The sequence below is a fragment of the Myotis myotis genome, unplaced genomic scaffold, assembly GCF_014108235.1.
Source record: "Myotis myotis isolate mMyoMyo1 unplaced genomic scaffold, mMyoMyo1.p scaffold_m19_p_6, whole genome shotgun sequence".
NCBI lineage: Eukaryota > Metazoa > Chordata > Mammalia > Chiroptera > Vespertilionidae > Myotis > Myotis myotis.
The window spans coordinates 58,289,795-58,310,278 of record NW_023416368.1 but is presented as its reverse complement, the minus strand read 5'-3'; the positions used below and the strand labels follow the sequence as shown (position 1 = coordinate 58,310,278).

General features: G+C 38.9%; 1 protein-coding gene across 2 annotated transcripts in view; it reads right to left on the bottom strand.

Annotated features, from left to right (window-relative positions):
- Window positions 1-678: 678 nt before the first annotated feature.
- The window catches only part of MND1 (meiotic nuclear divisions 1), a 48,296-nt gene continuing 28,490 nt past the window's right edge, over window positions 679-20,484 (bottom strand). For both annotated transcript variants that reach the window (XM_036315486.1, XM_036315487.1), the window contains 4 exons: window positions 19,789-19,863; window positions 16,019-16,133; window positions 10,486-10,530; window positions 679-923 (listed from right to left, as the gene is read on the bottom strand). In XM_036315486.1, the coding sequence (XP_036171379.1) occupies window positions 817-923; window positions 10,486-10,530; window positions 16,019-16,133; window positions 19,789-19,863 (342 nt within the window). In that variant the 3' untranslated portion in view covers window positions 679-816. The remainder of the gene's footprint in view (window positions 924-10,485; window positions 10,531-16,018; window positions 16,134-19,788; window positions 19,864-20,484) is intronic.

The following is a 20,484-nucleotide window of genomic DNA, read 5'->3' as shown; positions in this document are numbered from 1 at the left end:
AACAGTGTGAAAAAAAAATTGAGGCATAGATGAGTTTTGATTTTTTTGTTCGTCTGTTTATCTTGGAGTGCCTGCAAATACTCTAAATGCCTAAGCTGAACTGGAAAAAGCTATATACACAGGACATATGTGATTTTTAACCTGCTTCTTAGGTAGCTGGAAAAAATAATATCACCAAACTGTATCATCTTACAAAATGTGCAGAAATCAGGACAAAGGGCCACGTGCTTGTTCTTTACAATGGAAAGGCACCAAACATTCAAAAGAAAGTAGTTTTCATATCTGAGAAATTGCTACGTAACTCTAAGTTTGAGGAAGAGCAACTTTCTGTATTTTTTTTCCCTTGTGGGAATTTGCAAATATGATGCAGTATATTGAGAATTCATCACACACATTTTCCACTAAATACTGAGAAATACTAAAGCAGCAACTAGAGTTTTATAGTTATTTCCAAGCGTTTATGTGAGTGCATGTGTATAATAGAGCCTTCGAAAGTACCCTTAGTTCTTAATATTTAATAATTAAATGGAACTATAAAATGTTATCAAGTCATAATGGCTTCTGACCTCAAAAAAATTCTCTGTAAACCTAACTTAGGGAGCTGGCCTACTTTGACGAGCACTGTGGGGATATGGCTACCATCCTGCTTTCCATCAAACAAAAAGTGTGAAAAACATCTAAACCTTATACTTTATTTAAAATTAACAGAATGATCATCACAATTACCGGTAAATGACAATTCTGTACACTTGGTTGGATAACATAAATAATTTACATATTCACATGCACATAGATCCTTTACCAACATCAGACATTTTAGTCTATGTAGTCAAAGTCTTCTGGAATTCCAAAATTTTTATCAATTTTATTTTCTTCAAGTCCAAATTTTCTTTTGGCCCAAGATTTTATTGCAAATATGTTATCTAGAAAGAAAATAAGAAACATTTTGAGAATTCAAAACACCAACATAAAACATTTCATTTATAATTCTATCCATTGTTTTTACTTACAGAAGTTTCTGTATTTTCAAGAGTAATGGCATAATGGTAAATTAATTTCAGAAGAAAATATTTGGTGAGTATTTTGAATAAACAGATCTCATATTTAAAAACCCAATAAATTGGGTGCCACTGAAGAATAATCCAAAGGATTAGGAATGGATTTAGGAATAATCCAAAGATAGGGAACAGCTGGCGGTGCCTCTTCCACGTCACAGCGGAGGTCAGGACTCTGTCACCTCGCGAATTAGAGCTGCTCCTGTTCCCAAAGGGAACACGTTCTCTCCAGACCCTTTTTCCTCCCCGACAGAAAGTAACGGCTTCCAGGCAGCCAGGCCATGTAAGGGAGAGGGGTGAGGCGAGAAAGGGGTTTCTAAAGGCTAAGATAAGAATAGATGTACCCTTAGTGTCCTCTAGGGGAATTTAAATGCATTTTACCACTGAAAAAGTATAATATGTACTTAAAGGAATTTATCCAAAGGAAATAAAACAAATTGTGTACAGAGATGTATGGTCAAATCTTCATCCAAGTATAATAAAAGAAAAAATAAATAAAAGCAACCTTAATGTCTAATCACTTGGAAGGCTGTCTTTGCATAGGCTGTACCAACGTGCTCACTGTGGTTACACTTGGGAATAGGAATGATGGTGAGTTTTCTTTTTTTAATTTTACAAATTTTCTTTAATGTACATATACCACCTTTATTATGAATATGTATTATAAATAAAGAAAAATAATGGTAAAAGTGTTCTGGTTCAGAATCCTATATAATAAAAGCCTAATATACTAAGTGTCCAGTCGTCCATTCAACCAATCAAAGCATAATATGCTGATGATATGCTAATGACGCTATGATGTGCACTGACCACCAGGGGGCAGACAGTCAACCAGTAGACCAGTTGCTATGACGTGCACTGATCACCAGGGGGAAGATGCTTTGACCTATAGGTTAGCTTGCTGCTGGGGTCCAGCTGATCGGGACTGAGCGAGATGGCTGGACACACCCTGGAGTCCTCCTGCAGTCCCTCCCCGGCTGGCCAACCTCCCGCATCCCTCCCCGGCCCCGATCGTGCCCCAGTGGGGTCCCTCGGCCTGGCCTGTGCCCTCTCGCAATCCAGGACCTCTCGGGGAATGTCAGAGAGCCAGTTTTGGCCCGATCCCACAGGCCAGGCCGAGGGACCCCACTGATGCATGAATTTGTGCACTGGGCCTCTAGTATTCGATAAATATTAAGCACTGTATTAGCAGTGATAATGAAGTAAAAGTGTTAAAACAGGTTCTTTTGGAGTGTTATGTCACCTCCCCCCAATTCATATATGCTGTAGTCCTAATCCCCAGTCCCTCAGAATATTTAGAAACTTGACACCCCCCCCCTTCCCCCTTTTTTCTTACTTATTTTCAAATCAATGGAGTGAAGGACACATTTTGGTGAAAAGGGTCAAAAGGTCTGTGAATTGATCTTCAAAGATGTGATTAAGTTAAAAAGAGCCTATTAGGCCAGCCCTAATCCAATCTGACTGGTGTTCTTATATGAAGAGGAAATATGGACACACTGAGCCCTGACCAGTTTGGCTCAGTGGATAGAGCGTCGGTCTACGGACTCAAAGGTCCCAGGTTCGATTCCAGTCAAGGGCATGTACCTTGGTTGCGGGCACATACCCAGTAGGGGGTGTGCAGGAGGCAGCTGATCAATGTTTCTCTCTCATCAATGTTTCTAACTCTCTATCCCTCTTCCTTCCTCTCTGTAAAACTCAATAAAACATATTTAAAAAAAAAATATGGACACACTGAGACAAGAACAGCAAGACCATGAGGGGACACACGAGAAAGTGCCATTTACAAACCAAGGCCTTAAAAGAAACCAAACTTGCTGACACCTTGATTTTGAACTTCCAGCCTCCATAATTGTGAGAAAATAATTATCTTTTGTTTAAGCCATACCCAGTCTGAAGTATTTTGTTATGGTATCCTTAGCAAATTAAAATATAGTGTTGGATCACTTTAAAAAATATTGTTTTAAGGAGTTTAATTCCAAGGACACCAACACACATAGAGGGAAGACTGTGAGAAGACACAGTGAGAAGGTGGTTGTCTACAAGGCAGGAGAAAGGCCTCAGAAGGAACCAACCCTACTGATACCTTGATCTTGACTTCAAACCTCCAGGACTGTGGAAAAATAAATTTCTGCTTTTTAAGCCATCCAGATTGGGGATTGCGGCAGAAAACAGATGGCACAACCAAATGAAGTAAGTGGAGAGTGTAGGCAAGGATGAAAAAAGCCTACAAGAGATGGTGAAGCAGCCTGGGCTAAGCAAGAGCAAGATGTTTCTACTCCCAAGAAGAAAAAGCAAGGAAAAGTGATCCTGAACCTGGAGCTCTCTACCTGGAAGGGCTATGTTAATGGCTGTGATGCAGAGGAGCACAGTTATTTCCAACCCACTGCATGACATGGTTAGAGAAAGCTACTCCAGGATATGATCCACACAAATGAAGGAGTAAATCTAAGAAAGACATAAGATACAGAAAGTGGAAAATCAGGGAATCCAACATAGGGGAGAGGCAAGCAATCCCAGGATGATGGCGAAAGGAAATTCTAGGATGACAGCTGTGTACAAGCCACAGAGGCAAAAAGACCAGACAGGACAAGACAGGAACAATTTCTTCAAGAAGATGGAGAAGCCCTGGCTGGTGTGCTCAGTTGGCTGGAGCATTGTTCCGTACAAAAAAAGGTCTTGGGTTTGATTCGTGGTCAGGAAATCAAATCTGAGACCTTGTGTATGGAAGGCCAACCCATCAATGTTTCTCTCTCTCTCCCTCTCCCTTCCCCTCTAAAATCAATAAAAACATATCCTTGGGTGAGGATTGAAAAAAAGAAGATGGATGAAAATGATGCACAACTGCTATGTGTGAAGATATAAAGAAGATATTCATCTAGTAGAGTTTTAGATTGAATTAGCAATAAGTACATGGAAACCTATGTAAACAAAGTCAACTATTAACTCAAAGTCAACTATTAACTATTATAGGGTAAGAATAATACATTTAGCTATGCACAGCATTGCATAATCTTCATAATGTAAACATGCTTAATCACAATCAATAATGCAAACACTGAATTACAGTAATTATGCTGAAAAAAGTAGCAAGGAAGGAAATATGTAATAGTTGAGATGCAGAATAGCAAAGCTTTACATTAGGAATTACAGAATTGCCTAAAATTGAAAAATCAGCCCTAACCGGTTTGGCTCAGTGGATAGAGCGTCGGCCTGCGGACTCAAGGGTCCCAGGTTCGATTCTGGTCAAGGGCATGTACCTTGGTTGCAGGCACATCCCCAGTAGGGATTGTGCAGGAGGCAGCTGATCGATGTTTCTCTCTCATTGATGTTTCTAACTCTCTATCCCTCTCCATTCCTCTCTGTAAAAATCAATAAAATATATTTAAAAAAAATAAAATAAAATAAAATTGAAAAATCAAGCAAAAGCAATATATGAATGTTACTTGGAGATATGATTATAAATAACCAAAAAAAAAAAAAAATCAGCTAAAAGAGTTGAAAGGGCTTGCTCTGGAGACAGGAAATGGGAAGAGATCAAGGTAGTGGTGTTTTTCATTTAGAAAAAAATTGTATATTAAATTTAGCTCATAAAAATTCAATGTATATCATTTATCTATATATATAAAAGCCAAGCGACCGGAACGACAGAACTGGTTGCTATGATGCGCACTGTGGCAGCCAACCAGTCCAATCGAGACCCTGATCGGCCCACTCCAACTGCCCATAGTCCCTCCCCTGACTGGCCCCCCCAACCTCCCATGGCCCCTCCCCGACTGTCCTTACCCCCAACTGCCCCCCCCCCCACAGGGGGCGGGGCTAGCCAGCCAACCTCCTGCATCCCCTCCCCTCCTGCCTGCCTGGCCCCGATCGATCCCCATCAGGGCGGGCTGGCTGGACCCCACCTGTGCACAAATTTGTGCACCGGGCCTCTAGTATTAAATGATATAATGACAAGACAGATGACAGTTTTCCATACAGTACATTACATTCATGCTAAAGATAACAATGCTTCCTCTACTATAAATGCTACTTGATCAGTTTAAAACACATTATTTACTATGCTTGGAATATTTGAGCATACTTAACAAAAGAAGAAATTATAAAACAAAAACAAAAGAAGTTTAATTCTAGGTATCAAATAAGATTAACTTAATGTTTAAAATAAAGTTCATTTCTAAGGTGAATACTAACACATCAAATAGAATAATGTTTAAAAATATCCTCATTTCTTTCAACTAAAGTGTTAAAGAATATCAACAGATATTAAATAAATTTTTACTTTTTAAAAAAATCTAAAACAAATTTTACTTTTTATATGGACCTTGGGAGAGAATATGAAATACTAATAGCATTAGGTACTCCAGAATGATGTTTAGTTTCACTAGTGTCTGCATAGCCAAATACTTACAGAGGGCCCGCTGCTACATGAGACAGCCATTAAGTGTATTACAGGAATTCCAGAACATAAAGAACCTATGCCTTCAAACTGACACAAGAATAGAGAGAAAAATCAATTTACTACTGAACAATTTCAAAGTGATATGTATGTTAGAAAAGATCAAGTGTTATGTGGACAGTGTTCAGAATAGGGCTCCAAGAGCACAGAATGACTTCCATGAAATGAGAGAACAGATGCAGGTTTGGAAGCAGGAAGTCTGGAGAAATGGATTTCAACTCTAGGTCAGAGAAAAGAAAATGAGACCACAGGAAGGCTATAACCTCTGCAAAAGGAGTTCCCGAGTCCCCTGAGGGCAAATCATTTTATTATAAACCCTCTAAGATGAAAAACAAACAGAAGAACAAGTAAAAGCTTCTCCACAACAATGCTTAATGGCCCAATTCAAAAAGACTCGATTAAACAAGTTCTCAAGCTGCTGATGTCTGCCTTCAAGACAATGTTACCCACCATCCTGATAGTTCATTCCCTGTCAAATAATTTCCCTATTATGTGGAAATTTTTATAAATGGCTAAAAAACAGTGTTGTTATTTTTTTTAAAAAAGAAATAGCCTTATTAAGACTGGTAGAATTCCTGTTAATCAATAGGGTGGCATATCCAAGATAGGCACAGGAATAGGATGGGCAATATCACATGCACCACATCTATCCCCCCTCACTCATTAAGATGCCTCTCATACTAAGTCATCGAAACTCCACTATCTGAATTATTAAATGAGCTGTTAAATGATATAACTTATTAAATTGCATTGAAGTGTATTTAGTGCTATAAAACATTTTAGGGAAAAGGTAGATTTACAGCTGTCCATATGGAAAACAATCCTATATAATAAAAGAGGGACATGCAAATTAACCATCCCTCCATTACGATCAAGCCACGCTCACAAGCCAATCAGGAGCGAGTATGCAAATTAACCCAACTAAGATGGCGGCGGGCAGGAGCTGGAGCAAGCAGGAGGCTTGGTTTGCCCCCGACGATGGAGGAAGCCAAGCTTCCCACCTGCCTTGGCTGGCCTTGGGCTCTGCTCAAGGCTACAATGTTTCAATTATAGAAGATAAATAAATCCCAGATACCTGCTTCCAGCACAAAAGGAGAGGCTGGGACCTTGGGTCGCCGGGGGGTGTGGCCAGCCTGAAAATGGCCATTAGCCCCTCACCCAGGCTGACCAGGCACCCCAGTGGGGACCACCACCCTGAAGGGGTGTGGCCAGCCTGAAACAGCCCTCAGCCCTCACCCAAGCTGGTCAGGCATCCCAGCGTGACACCCACCCTGATCTGGGACACCCTTCAGGGCAAACCAGCTGGCCCCCTCCCATGCACCTGGCCTCTATCCTATATAATAAAAGGGTAATATGCAAACTGACCCTAACAGCAGAATGACTGGTCACTATGACACACACTGACCACCAGGGGGCAGATGCTCAATGCAGGAGCTGCCCCCCGGTGGTCAGTGCGCTCCCACAGGGGGAGCTCTGCTCAGTCACAAGCCAGGCTGATGGCTGCCAGCACAGCGGTGGTGGTGGGAGCCTCTCCCGCCTCCTCAGCAACGCTAAGGATGTCTGACTGCAGCTTAGGCCTGCTCCTCGTTGGCAAGTGGACATCCCCCGAGGGCTCCCAGGCTGCCTGACTGCCAACTTAGGCCCGATCCCCTGGGGAGTGGGCCTAAGCCAGCAGGTGGACATACCCCAAGGGTTCCCAGATTGCAAGAGGGCACAGGCTGGGCTGAGGGGACCCCCCCCCCCAAGTGCACAAATTTTTGTGCACCGGGCCTCTAGTAAAATAATAAATACTAGTACACGAATACACTCTGTGTTTTACATATTTACAACAGTAAACCCAGTTTTGCCCCAACCTGTATATTTCAGGGACTTTTTTATGTAAAAAGAAGCCAAACATCTATAATAATAAAAGCATAATATGCTAATTACACCGGACAACCGAACAACCTTCTGGACATCATTCCGGATGAAGCCACAGTGGTGGGGGCAGAAGCAGAGGCGATTAGGGGCGATCAGGCGAGCAGTTAGGGGTGATCAGGCAGGCAGGCGAGTGGTTAGGGGCGATGAGGCAGCAGGCAGAGTGGTGAGGGGTCATCAGGCAGGTAGGTGAGCAGTTATGGACGATGAGGCAGGCAGGCAGAGCAGGTTAGGGACAATCAGGCAGGCAGGTGAGCAGTTAGGGGTGATCAGGCAGGCAGGCGAGTGGTTAGGGGCAATCAGGCAGGCAGGTAGAATGGTTAGGGGCGATCAGGCAGGCAGGCAGGTAGAATGGTTAGGGGCGATCAGGCAGGCAGGCAGAGTGGTAAGGGGCCATTAGGCAGGCAGGTAAGCGGTTATGGAGGATAAGGCAGGCAGGCAGAGGGGCTAGAGCGATAATGCAGGCAGGCAGAGTGGTTAGGGGCAATTAGGCAGGCAGGTAGAGTGTTTAGGGGCGATCAGGCAGGCAGACAGGCAGGCAAGCGGTTAGAAGCCAGCGGTCCTGGATTGCGAGAGGGATGTCCAACTGCCAGTTTAGGCCTGATATGGCAGTCAGACATCCCCTGAGGGTTCCCGGATTGCGAGAGGGTGCACACCCAGCTGAGGGACCCCTGCCCCTCGTGCACGAATTTCGTGCACCAGGCCTCTAGTTAACTAATAATTACATAACACTCTTTAGTTATAAGTATTACTGATATTTTCTTTTGGTTTTGAAGACTGAGAGATTTTCAGAAGTGTAATTGTTTTAACTCCATGATCTTTTCATAATACTTTTATGTTGGAAGGAGCAAGTTATAACCTCAAGTGGAAATAGGGTTCTTAACGGCTGTTCCTGCTGCTGTAAAAATATATTCCTTCCTATATGATTTTAAAAGTGCCAGGTTCTTTCTCAGGTAAGGGCATGGGGGAAAAGTTGTTGAAAAATTTTTTAATTATAATTTTGGAAGTTTATGATCAATGGGAAAACATAAAAGCATTTTTTAAGAGGAGAAGGGAAAAGGGGAGTATTAATCCATGTGTCTAATGTTATACTAAGTGGCTTACCAACTATCTTATTTAATCCTTCCAAAATGTGAGGTAGATACCGTCCACATTGAACAGATGAGAAAGCAGGTCTGAGAAGTTCAATTAAGTCACAGAGCAAATAAGGAATACACTTGGGTTCCTTTCAGAGTCAAGTTCTTCTTACCCTTTACACAGGCTGCCTGTTCCTACTTTTTGCTGAGAACTATTGGGGGAAATCACTTTGTGACTCTTATTTTTTTTTAAATATATTTTTATTGATTTCAGAGAGGAAGGGAGAGAGAAACATTGATCAGCTGCTTCCTGCACAACACTTACTGGGTATCAAGCCCACAACCTGGGCATGTGCCCTTGACTGGAATTGAACCTGGAACCCTTTAGGCCGCAGGCTGACACTTTATCCACTGTGCCAAACCAGCTAGGGTTTATCTTATTTTTAACCTAAAAATCCACTTACTAGTTTTTCTCACTCAAAATTTTGTATTTCACAAATCCATATGATAGTACTGTTTATTACTTTAGACTTTATTGAACACATAATTCATTATTCTCTTTTTAAAAAATATTTTTATTGATATTTTTTTTTTAGAGAGAGAGCGAGAAACATTGATCAGCTGCCTCCTGCATGCCCCCTATCGGGGATCGAGCCTGCAACCCAGGCATGTGTCCTAACTGGGTGGGACTCGAACCCCACACCTCTTGGTGCATGGGACAATGCCCAACCAACTGTGCCACACGGGCCAGGGCTCATTATTCTCTTTTCTTTAATATTAGTTTGCTGGTTTACCTTTCTGTTTTTACCACGAAAGCATTACATTATTTAGCAAATAGCTTCATAATAAATAAGATTGCAATTTTATAGGAACAAAGGCCAATTACATTGACTTTATCAATCTACTTAATTCTAAAATAGACAAGAAAAAATGATTCTACTTTTTAAGAAATACAGAGGCCTGGACACAGAGTCAGAGAAACTTGGCTCAAATCTCTTTCTTCCAGCGACTGACTTAATCACCTTTGACTTTAAGCTCTCTGATCTCTGCATTAACACAATCTTATCCATCCTCCCCCACAGAAACAAAATGAGGATGAGTAATACATGTGAAGGCATTATAAACTTTTGCCACAATGGAAGAGTTCAATTACCATTAATGTACAATTAAATACTGAAAAAACAGTGCATTTTTCAGACAAGTTTTAACAATACTAATCATACTTGTATATAATTCACAGCAATTATAATTTTTAAACTTTCTTCTAAACTTTAAGACACACAGATAATGCCGTAATAATTCCCATTTCTTAGAATATCTCTGGTGTAGACCAGAGGATATATCCACTGGCAAATGGGTTAATGAGGCATTTACAGGAAGGCAGGGATACAGAGAAGACAGTATCACATAGGGAATAAGAGCTTGGACTCTGAATTCAGAAAAGCTGGATTCTGATTCCTGTTCTACTGCCTAGCACCTGTGTGGCCATGGACTCCTGGTGGTCTCTGTTTCATCTCCAAAATTAGGGATAATAATCCTATCTACCTCACAAGATTGTTGTAGAGATAAAATGAGAATGCACCACAGACACTCTTTATAATGTCTGGCTTAAAATCAGAACTCACCAAATGTTAGCTGTTATTATTATTAGCAAGAAGACAAATCTTTAGGATTCCACAAAACTCTTAAAGTTCTATGAAGGTTAAGTGATTAGCCTAAGTGACTTATCTGAGAAAAATCACACAAAAGTTAAACTGGAAGCAATCATTGGTTTTTTAAAAATATCTTATACTTTACAAAATGACTCATAAAAAGATTAAAACCTTAAATAACTAAAATGATTTAATATATAAAAACCTGCTTAATGCATTTCCAAAAACGTCTTTCCTTGAACAAAACTAGATACAATAGCTTCTGTATTTCACATCATAGTTAAGTGTGGAAGAAGTTTATAGTTTAGCAGTGCCATTATAATACATACCAGTCCATCTGTTAGCAGCGTCTTTGGCTACTTTATTTGCTTGACCTGAAAAAAACAGAAAAAAAAAATATATACACGCACACACACACACAATAAATGCAGTAGGTCCTCAAGTTACCTCTTTTCGCCATAAGTCGGAACCCACCCACATAAGCACCTACATCACTCACATGGAGCACATACACAGCAGTAATGAAGTGAAACAGTAAAAAAAATTTAAAAGAAAGATAACTCCTGACCTTTACTTGTGGTAAATAAATAATAAAAAACATAAAGCACATATATACATACTTCAAAATGATCGAACTTCTCTTCTATAAATAAATGGGAGATGGCGACGTAACCACGAAAGGACGTACGTGAAATCCGACGTAATAGGACTGTCTGTATTGGTTTCATTGATCTCTTGTTTTTCAACTATCTTTTACTTTTATTTCTACTCTATTCATTATATTTCCTTCTGCTTGCCTTAGGTTTAGAGGGTTCTTCTTTTTCCAGTTTCTTAAGGTGGAAGACTAGGTTATTGATTCAAAAGTTTTCTCCAGGCATTAAATGTTAATCAATTTTTTTTATAAAGAGAAATATTTGGAAAACAATAGATAATAAAAGAAAAAAGTAAGACGTTAGTAAATTTCCACAGAGCGATGCCTTCACTGCATCCCAGTGTGTGCTGGGCATTGTTTAAACCCTCAGGCAATTTACAACTCTGCCTTAGCTTTCACTTCCTGCTTGCACAAAGTGTCCAGAAAGGTCAGCTGGAGGTGGGAGATTAGGAACTTCTCAGGTCTTTCCTGAGAATGTGCACAGGCCTATGCATGTATGTGGGCTTCTAGATTTCCTGGAATATGCTGATTTTTAAGGCACCAACGGACATATCTTTCAGCTTCTCCTTTTAAGCTTTCTGGTTAGTCTACTGTTTGCCTTGTTATTTTAGACAATCACTTCCCAGGGAGAGGCTGTTAACACTTGACATATTCCAATCCAGGTCAAATAAAGACATTCATTCCTATTGGTGGCTTTTCAGGGAACCACCAGACATCAAATAATGACAATTCTTTGGGAATGAGGGACTTAAAGATTATAGCTATTATCAACAGAAAAACTGTTTCAAAATAAGCCATGAGAGACTTCAAGATAAGCCTAACTGTTGTGATATAATACTATTGCCATTAAGAACCAAATCTATTAAAATCAATTTGTGAAACTCATAAATCTTAATCCAGCATATTATATTCTGCAATAACATGTTAGCAGCCAAAATACTATAAAATCCTTCATTATCAAAAAGCACATTTTACATAATCTCATTGGGAAGGGAACTTGGGGTAAGCAGAGGTTAAAGTCTAAAAAAGTTTTCTAGATTTAGGGATAAGGAGATCATTGCCATTTACAATTTATATATTTAAATTTCTTGAATCTGTGGGCTATAGTTTCCATCAAATTTGGGAAAAAAAATTAGCCTTTATTTGATAATATTTCTTCAGATATATTTCTGACCTGGAAACCCGTGCTGTTCCCCAGCATGCACTCCTTTGGGACGGCAATTACAAATATATTAGGTCACTTGAGGTTGTCCTACAGCTCATAAATGCTTTTTTCATTAAAAAAAAATGTTTTTTCTGAGTTTCATTTTGGATCATTTCTACTGCTATGTCTTCAAATACACTAATCCTTTCACAAAGTTTAATATGCTGTCATTCCAATTCAGAAGTATTTATCTCCACAAGTTTGACTTGGATCTTTTTTATATCTTTCATGTTCCTACTTAACTTTTTGAATATATAGATTACTTTTAAAATAAGTTTATGGTCTTCTAATTTTATCATCTGTGTCAGTTCTGGGTTAGTTTTGATTAATGGTTTATTCTTCTCATTAAGGATCATGTTTTCCTATTTCTTTGCATGCCTGGTAATCTTTCATTGTATGCCAGACGTTATGAATTTTATTATTTTGGGTGATAGATATTTTTGTCCTCCTATAAATATTCTTGAACTTGTTCTGTAATGCCAAAAGTTACTTTGAAACACTTTGATGCTTTCAAGACTTGCTCTTATGATTTGTTAGATAGGTTGAGAGCAGCCAAGACCTTCTTGAGTACTCTACCCAATGCCTTGTGAATTATACATTTTTCTAGTCTGACCGGTAAGAGTTGGCACTATACCTAGTCCTATGTGGGTGCCTGGCACTATTCCTTCTAATCCTCTGAGACTGTTCTTTCCTCAGCTTTGGGCAGTGTCCTCAATTGCATGAACTAAGTACTCGAGAGAAACCGTCTATAGATATCTAGGGCTCTCTTTCTATGTAACTCTCTCCTCTCTAGTATGCTGGCCTAGATCAGCTCTAGCCATGTGATCTCCCTCATTCTCAATTCCTTCTCCACCTTAAGGGAGTCTGCAGGACTCTGCCCAGGTTCTCCTTCCTTGTGCCACAGCCAGGAAACTCTCAACAAAATAAGGTGGAACAACCATAAGGCTTTGCTCTAATAACTACTGTCTTTTGTTGTCTGATATCAAGTATCTTGAAAACCATTATTTCATATATTGTTGTTTCAGGTGGGAGGATAATCCAAGTTCATCACTATCTTGGCTGGAAGTGGAAGTGCCACATTTGAATAAAGTTTTATTTGCTAGCTGAATTTTAAAAGCAGAGAAATTATGCATTTCTCTATAAAACTATAAACTAAAATTAGACTAAAAAATTATGTTTACAGGCATGTAGGCTTTGATAGTTTCTCCCCCTTCAGGTTGTAGTTTGGTAGCTCTCTACAAAAAAGATAACTTACCTGGACATCTAAAATATATTTATGGAATAATGTAATTATCCTGCTTATCTACTGCCTATTAAATATGTGTAATTCTCTATAATTAACATATTCTATAGAAACATATAATATTTTTAATGGAGGAAACGAATAGCATAAAGCCAGGAAGGAAAGACTTATCCTCTCATTCCCCTATTAAGATCAGAAACGTACAGTGTGAAAATGTAAAAAATGGACACAAATCCTACAAATTCCATTGGATCCAAATATAGATCCATCTGATGTGGCTACATAAATATTAAAAGATAATCTAGGTCTGATGTTGATGAAGAACGATAAAGTCTCTTTAACTCACTCTAAAACAGAAAACTTTTTCTTCTTCAATTAGACCTCACACCCATAATTCTCATTCACACTGCTTTCCGTGGGTTGAAAACCAAATTACTAAGCTTTTAAATGTAAGGGTTAAGAAGGAAAGCAGAATTCAGGCAACCAGTATAAACTTCCTCCTCAACTATGCTTTCTACTGTCCAGAAAATCCATCATCCTCTGTATACCCTGAAACATCATGTTTTAGTTTTCTTTTTAAGAGGTGATGCACTTGCCAAAATTGCTGCTTGATTCAGAGGTACAAGGAATGGTAGCCTCTGAAATTACAATACCTGAAATAAAAGTTTTCCCACTTCATGAATCAGTCTGGCACAATTCTCTAGCCCTGATGATTTTCTGCACTTCATAATGACCCATAGCCTTAGGATCACCAGCAGTATATGTCTGGGTAGTTCTGTAAGAGTTTCAGTCATTTCTGAGAGGACAGATGAAATAAAAAGTGGGAGGTCATAAGTAGAAGTGTTATCGGTCAGGGTCATCTAACCAACTGTAGCAATACCAAGGGGACCATAGAGTGAAAATGCAGAAACCCTGAATGGGTATTGCTAAGAATTGCAGTTCCTAGACAGAAAGAGAATAAAACAGGAAAGCAAAGAGTTGGTAAAGGAACACATCAAAAAATTATACAAAACTGAAATCAGGAAGCAAGGCATAGCCAAGTAAGCATAATCAATGAAGGATCAGATTTGGTTACTGTTTTACTGTGTGAAAACAGAATTTTCATGATGAACTGCTAGAAGGCACAGCCATACTGATCCTGAAAATAAACCAGCTGAAGGTAGGAAATCTGGGTAAGGAAACTGTTATGAAAGTTCTCTTTGCTGAGAAGCTGCTCTAGGCAAAACACACAACATCTGATGTCCTCTTTTCTTTTAAAGATAAAGCATTAGCAGGCCTAGCTTCCTAATAACTTCCTACCTGTCTCCTGCTGCTTTGATGTGCTCGTATTCACTGAGGATCATGTGATATTAAGTTAAAACTTTAAAACAGATTAAAGTGGTTAATTTTGTAGCAGTAGATTTGATTAGCACTTTCTTCTGCAGGATGATGATAAATGAAATGAATCTGTGGGCGGCTTGAAAGAGCTATGTCTCTCCAAAAACTTAATTTGTAGAAAATGACTAGCTCAGGGAGTTCTGCCTCCACACTCTGAAAATCATAATGGATAGTCAGCAGAGACAGAGCCAATACATACCGCCATCTAGGCCAGCGGTTCTCAACCTGTGGGTCGCGACCCCTTTGGGGGTCGAACGACCCTTTCACAGGGGTCACCTAAGACCATCGCAAAACACATATATAATTACATATTGTTTTTGTGATTAATCACTATGCTTTAATTATGTTCAATTTGTAACAATGAAAATATATCCTGCATATCAGGTATTTACATTATGATTCATAACAGTAGCAAAATTACAGTTATGAAGTAGCAACGAAAATAATTTTATGGTTGGGGTCACCACAACATGAGGAACTGTATTAAAGGGTCGCGGCATTAGGAAAGTTGAGAACCATTGATTTAGGCTGCGTACTACCTGCGCGTGGTTCCTCTTGGGCTGTGCAGAACAGGGACCTATCTCTAAAATTAAATTTAACTTTACATTGCACTAACTGAACTGCTCAGGATTTTTTGTTGTTGTTTTTTTAACTGTAAAGAATACCATCAAGGACAACTTAATTGTAATCAAACTATCTCAGGTTAATTTTAACGTGCCAAATATTTTCAGTTTTTTTTAAAGCCTTTTATCACATAATGTCTGTTTTTCTAAAAGTTTCACTTGGTAGTTTCCTAAATGAAAAGACAGGCTAACACAGAAAAATGTGAAGAAAGTTATGTTTTCCTTAGCAATTAAATGCAGTGTCTTTATAATACACCCTTTCATTTCTTTAAATAATCAAATTTCTATCTTCACATAAATATTTAAAAATTATTCAAATTGAAGCTTTGGAGACTGTGATTTAAAAGTAAGACAAAACATCATTGTATATTCAAAATGCAAGTCAACACAGACTAATTTTCTGCAACTTGTAAACTTTGTATTTTGGTATCATTTTTCCTAGAAGATATTGGTGGGTTTTTTTCTAGAGTTAAGGTGCTTGGAGCCAAGTTAGCTCCATCTCTGACTCCTTAGTTTCCTAAGTTTATATTTTATGTCTTTATCCTTCTACCCCACCTAACTTCCTTACTCTTGAGATGCTTTTAATTTTAAAGCTATCACTATCCTTTAAGGTAAGTCTCCTTAAAGAAAATTTTAATGCACCATTAATACTATTAATGGCTTTATTTTCTTATATACATAGAGAAAGAATACTAGGCAACCAGAAGTATAAAGTCTCTTTCATTAGCAGAGTTAAAATCCTCAATATGTGACACAAACTTACGTATTTCTTCCACAACTTGAGGATCACATTCTCTGTACTTTTCTACTTCTGCCTTTAGCTGTTCCCTTTGTTCTCGAAGTGAAGAAAGCTCTTTTGTTAGCTTGGTCCGCTCTTCCTGCATTTAAAATATTTTCATGTATAATTAAGGCAAACAAAATGTCATATATTATAAGGCTATACATTTTATAGACATTTTCATTTTAGTTCTCATAACTGATGTGCATTAGGCTTTGACAATATTATAAATACACCTACATATATTTATAGTATAAGAACAAGCTCAATGATCATTTCTCTTACATTTCAAGCATCTTTTGTATATACTGACTGAATGAGAATACGTAGAATGAAATGCTCATAAATAAGTGGTTACTAATTATGTATGAAGTCAAAGACTATGTCATTTCATGTTAGATAAAAAAATTATACCACCATTTGAATAGTTTCACAAGATTATGTCTATATAGGTATGTAATATTTAGGGTAGTATCCATTATTATATAATTTTCCTTAAAAGTGTTCTAGACAATTTTTCAACCTTTAAGAATTATTAACCTTTAAAAATATTTAAAGATATAAGAAATAATAGAATTGTAGATTGTGGCCTTCCATCACTTTCCTTTAAAGCTAAACCAGAATAACGCTTTTACACACAATGTGATCCAATAAACATCATCTGAAATTTCTAGCCATAGTTCTACTAACAGGTAGAAGTCATGGAGCTATTGGTGGTCAATTCATATGTATGAAACCTGAAAAATAAGTCCAAACAAAAATCAAATATTGGCAAAGGTTACGGTACAGAATTATAGGATACTAGAGGCCCGGTGCACAAAATTTGTGCACTGGGGGGTGAGGGGGGCGGTTTGTCCCTCAGCCCAGCCTGCACCCTCTCCAATCTGGGACCCCTTGGGGGATGTCTGACTGCCGGTTTAGGCCCGATCCCTGTGGGACATTCCTCTCACAATCCAGGACTGCTGGCTCCCAACCACTCGCCTGCCTGCCTGCCTGATTGCCCCTAACTGCTTCTGCCTGCCAGCCTGATCACCCCCTAACCACTCCCCTGCTAGCCTGATCGACACCTAACTGCTCCCCTGCCGGCCCGATTGCCCCCAACTGCCCTCCCCTGCTGGCCTGATCGATGCCTAATTGCTCCCCTGCCGGCCCGATTGCCCCCAACTGCCCTCCCCTGCTGGTCATCTTGTGGCTGTGGGCACGGCCATCTTTGAGGGCGTGGGAGTCAAGTAGCATATTCCCTCCTTATTGGCTGTGAGCACCGCCATCTTTGCAGCCTGCTGCTCAGTCATTTGGTCGTCCCTCACTAACACCTCTACTGGCCTGGTCGCCCCACTCAGCCTGCTGCTCAGTCGTTTGGTTGTCCCTCACTAACCCCCATGCTGGCCTGGTTGCCCCACGCAGCCTGTTTGGTCGTCCATTCGGTTGTGATGGTTGCTTAGGCTTTTATATATATATATAGGTGACTGAGGCAAAACTAAGTACTTCACGCTGCCTAATAAGACCTGTTCAAGTTTCCCTGTAGCTTGTGTTTCTGTATTTGTATTTTTCTAATTTTGCCTCTCTGTTCTCTTTGGTTCCAAAGTGTAGAAAGCTCTTTGCTAGCATCTGTATATGAGAATGTATTTACAGAGCAGCATGCTCTGAAGCAGCACAGTCCAACAGGACTCTGCAATGACAGAACTGTCCTAGATCTGTATTCTCTGAAGAAAACATTAGCCACATGTGGCTACTGAGTACAGGAAATGTGGCTATTGATATTTAATTTTAATTTAAGTGTCAATAGCCACACATGACTAGTGTGTACCATATTAGCACAGCTTAGGAGAGATTTTTAAATAACTACATATATGATGGTCATTATTTGCCATTCACATCCAAATTATACATGCTCCATAATGAAAAATGAAAGGAGAAAAAGCTAATGAAGACAGGAGAAGCAGAGTGGTGAACATCTGTGTGAATGCAATATAGCTCTTCAGACACCCTGAACTGGGAGCACCTCAGACTGCTATGGCACTGAGATCTTTGCCAAATTACTTAACTCTTTGTGCTTTCATTAAAATGGAGACAATGATAGTAACTACCTCCTTTACTGTTGGCAGAATTCAATAAATATATAGTATATATTAGAAAGAGTACCTGCCTTGCTCATGAGGCAGAATATTTGTTAGCTATTTCTTCTTCATTGTCAGCATCATCACCATCCTATCTATCTATCTATCTATCTATCTATCTATCTATCTATCTATCTATAATGAAGGAATACGCAAATTTGCCCTCACAGTAATGACCGGCTGGGGCGTAATGACTAGCTGAAGTGGGTGGGCGTGGCTGCGTGCTGCACAAGGCCATGGGACGTGAGGCTGCATCAAATAAAATAAAATGCGTTCACATGCCCTAAAGCACAAACATCCCAGCAGGTAACTCAATGCAGGCTATTGTGTAATCACAATGATTACACAATACTGTTAGTATAGGCTAGCGGTCCGGTGCAGGCCACCCAGAGGGACCCCACCCATGCATGAATTCGTGCACCGGGCCTCTAGTAAATATTATTTAGTAGATGGGCTACATATTTCTGATTAAGTCCTGCCTGGTGAGCTCATAACATAAGAGTGCATCCCTCTCAGAAGCCTTTCTGAATTACTATACTCTTCTGATAGCTGCAGGCACCAACTAGGTTTGCTACTGTTTTTTTCCTAATTGCATTGGTTTCAGTGGACTGTGTAACACTCAGCAGACAACTTGTGTGCACAGGTATGTCACCATTAGTTGAAGGTGCTTCTAGGAGTTATTTCTAATGTTGCAGAAAAAAATGATCAAACAAAGAAGTGGTAATTACTACTGTCAATCAAAGAAGAAATAACAGCTGCATGGTATGCCCTGAACTTCTCTTCCTTAATATTCTTTAGAAATTACCACTGTCCAATTCCTGTCTGTGACTATGCTGCTCTGGAAGAAGGTATATGAAATAACTTTGAAAAGGATAAAGTCACTGTAAACCTGAGATGTAGTCTTCTCTATAATGTGGCAAGTTTTTTAGTCTCTTTCACAATCAAGTGGTACAGATAAAAGACTAGATGGAATGATTAGTGATTCATGTTGACCTTCAATATTTTCTCAAGTCATAAATCCATACCAGAGATAATGATGAAACTAGAAAGCAAAGTAATTTTTTAAAAAAACCTAACAATACTCTAGAGAACATTGCACTTTAAAAAATAAAATAGTAAGTCAATATTCATTTAAATAATTTAGAAATATTACAAGGCCACAAGAATATTATATTGACAGTTTTCCATTTGTTCTGTGCCAATATTGAAAAAACAAGAGTCTTAAAAACATATATAAACATTTATATAGGGCTTACCTTATACCAGTTTCTCTTCTAAGTGTTTTGCCAATGTTAATTTAATCCACACAATTACCTAATGAGGTAGATTTTATTATTCCCCATTTTATAACTAAAAAAATTGAGAACAGAAAGTTTAGGAGACTTTCAAACCCAGGCAGTCTGGCTCCAGAGTTTATGCTTCTATGCTATGCTGCCATATACAACACAATAAAATAATAATAAATCTAGATTTGCAATTAGTGAATCCTACCAGGTCAAATGTTCATGTGACTCACTTCTCTTTGCTGTGACTCACTTCTCTTCTGGTAGAGATGGCATACTCCTCACAGGAAGCTGTACGACCCTATTCTTTTATTTAGAATTGGTATTATTAAAGAATCTTCAGACACAAACTTACCGTTTCATGTCGGCCAATTTTAGCTTTCTCAATGCTTTTCTGTAGGTTTGCTTGCTTCTGGTTTCCCTCAGATAACTAGAGAAATAAAACAAAAACAAAAAAATGGCTTGCTAAGATAAACTTGCTAAATATGAAGTTTATGAGTCAAAAGACAAAATGAGATTTGACTTCAGCTCAAGTCAATAAAACAAAAATGTCAAAGACTACACTGGGAACCACTCTAACTTGAAGAAAATGAAGTACTATGAACCATTAGGACAAACTGAAAAAAAATAAATTTAAAAGTATTTCTTCCTATCTTATGCAGAAAAATGAATAATATGCTTTTAATCTTTTTCTAGTCTTTAGTTCCCTACCCCCTTCCCAAATAACTTAAGGTATATTATTTAAAAATTGAATTTGAAAATTCCAAATCTGTTCTATGTAAATTCTCTTCAAATTTCATTTCACTTCTGAGTAGTCTTTTCAAGTACCCTAAATTGTTTCTTATAGACTGTAATACCGTGACCTATTTCACTAACAAAGTAAAAAATGAATGGATCACTTATTATTTTTAAACTAGAGGCCAGTGCACAAAAATTGTGCACAGGTAGGGATGCTAGTGGCTGCTGGCCAGGGCCTTCATTTCGCGCTGCCCCCCGGTGGTCAGCGCACGTCATAGCGAGCAATCGAATGCCCAATTGGTTGAACTCCCAA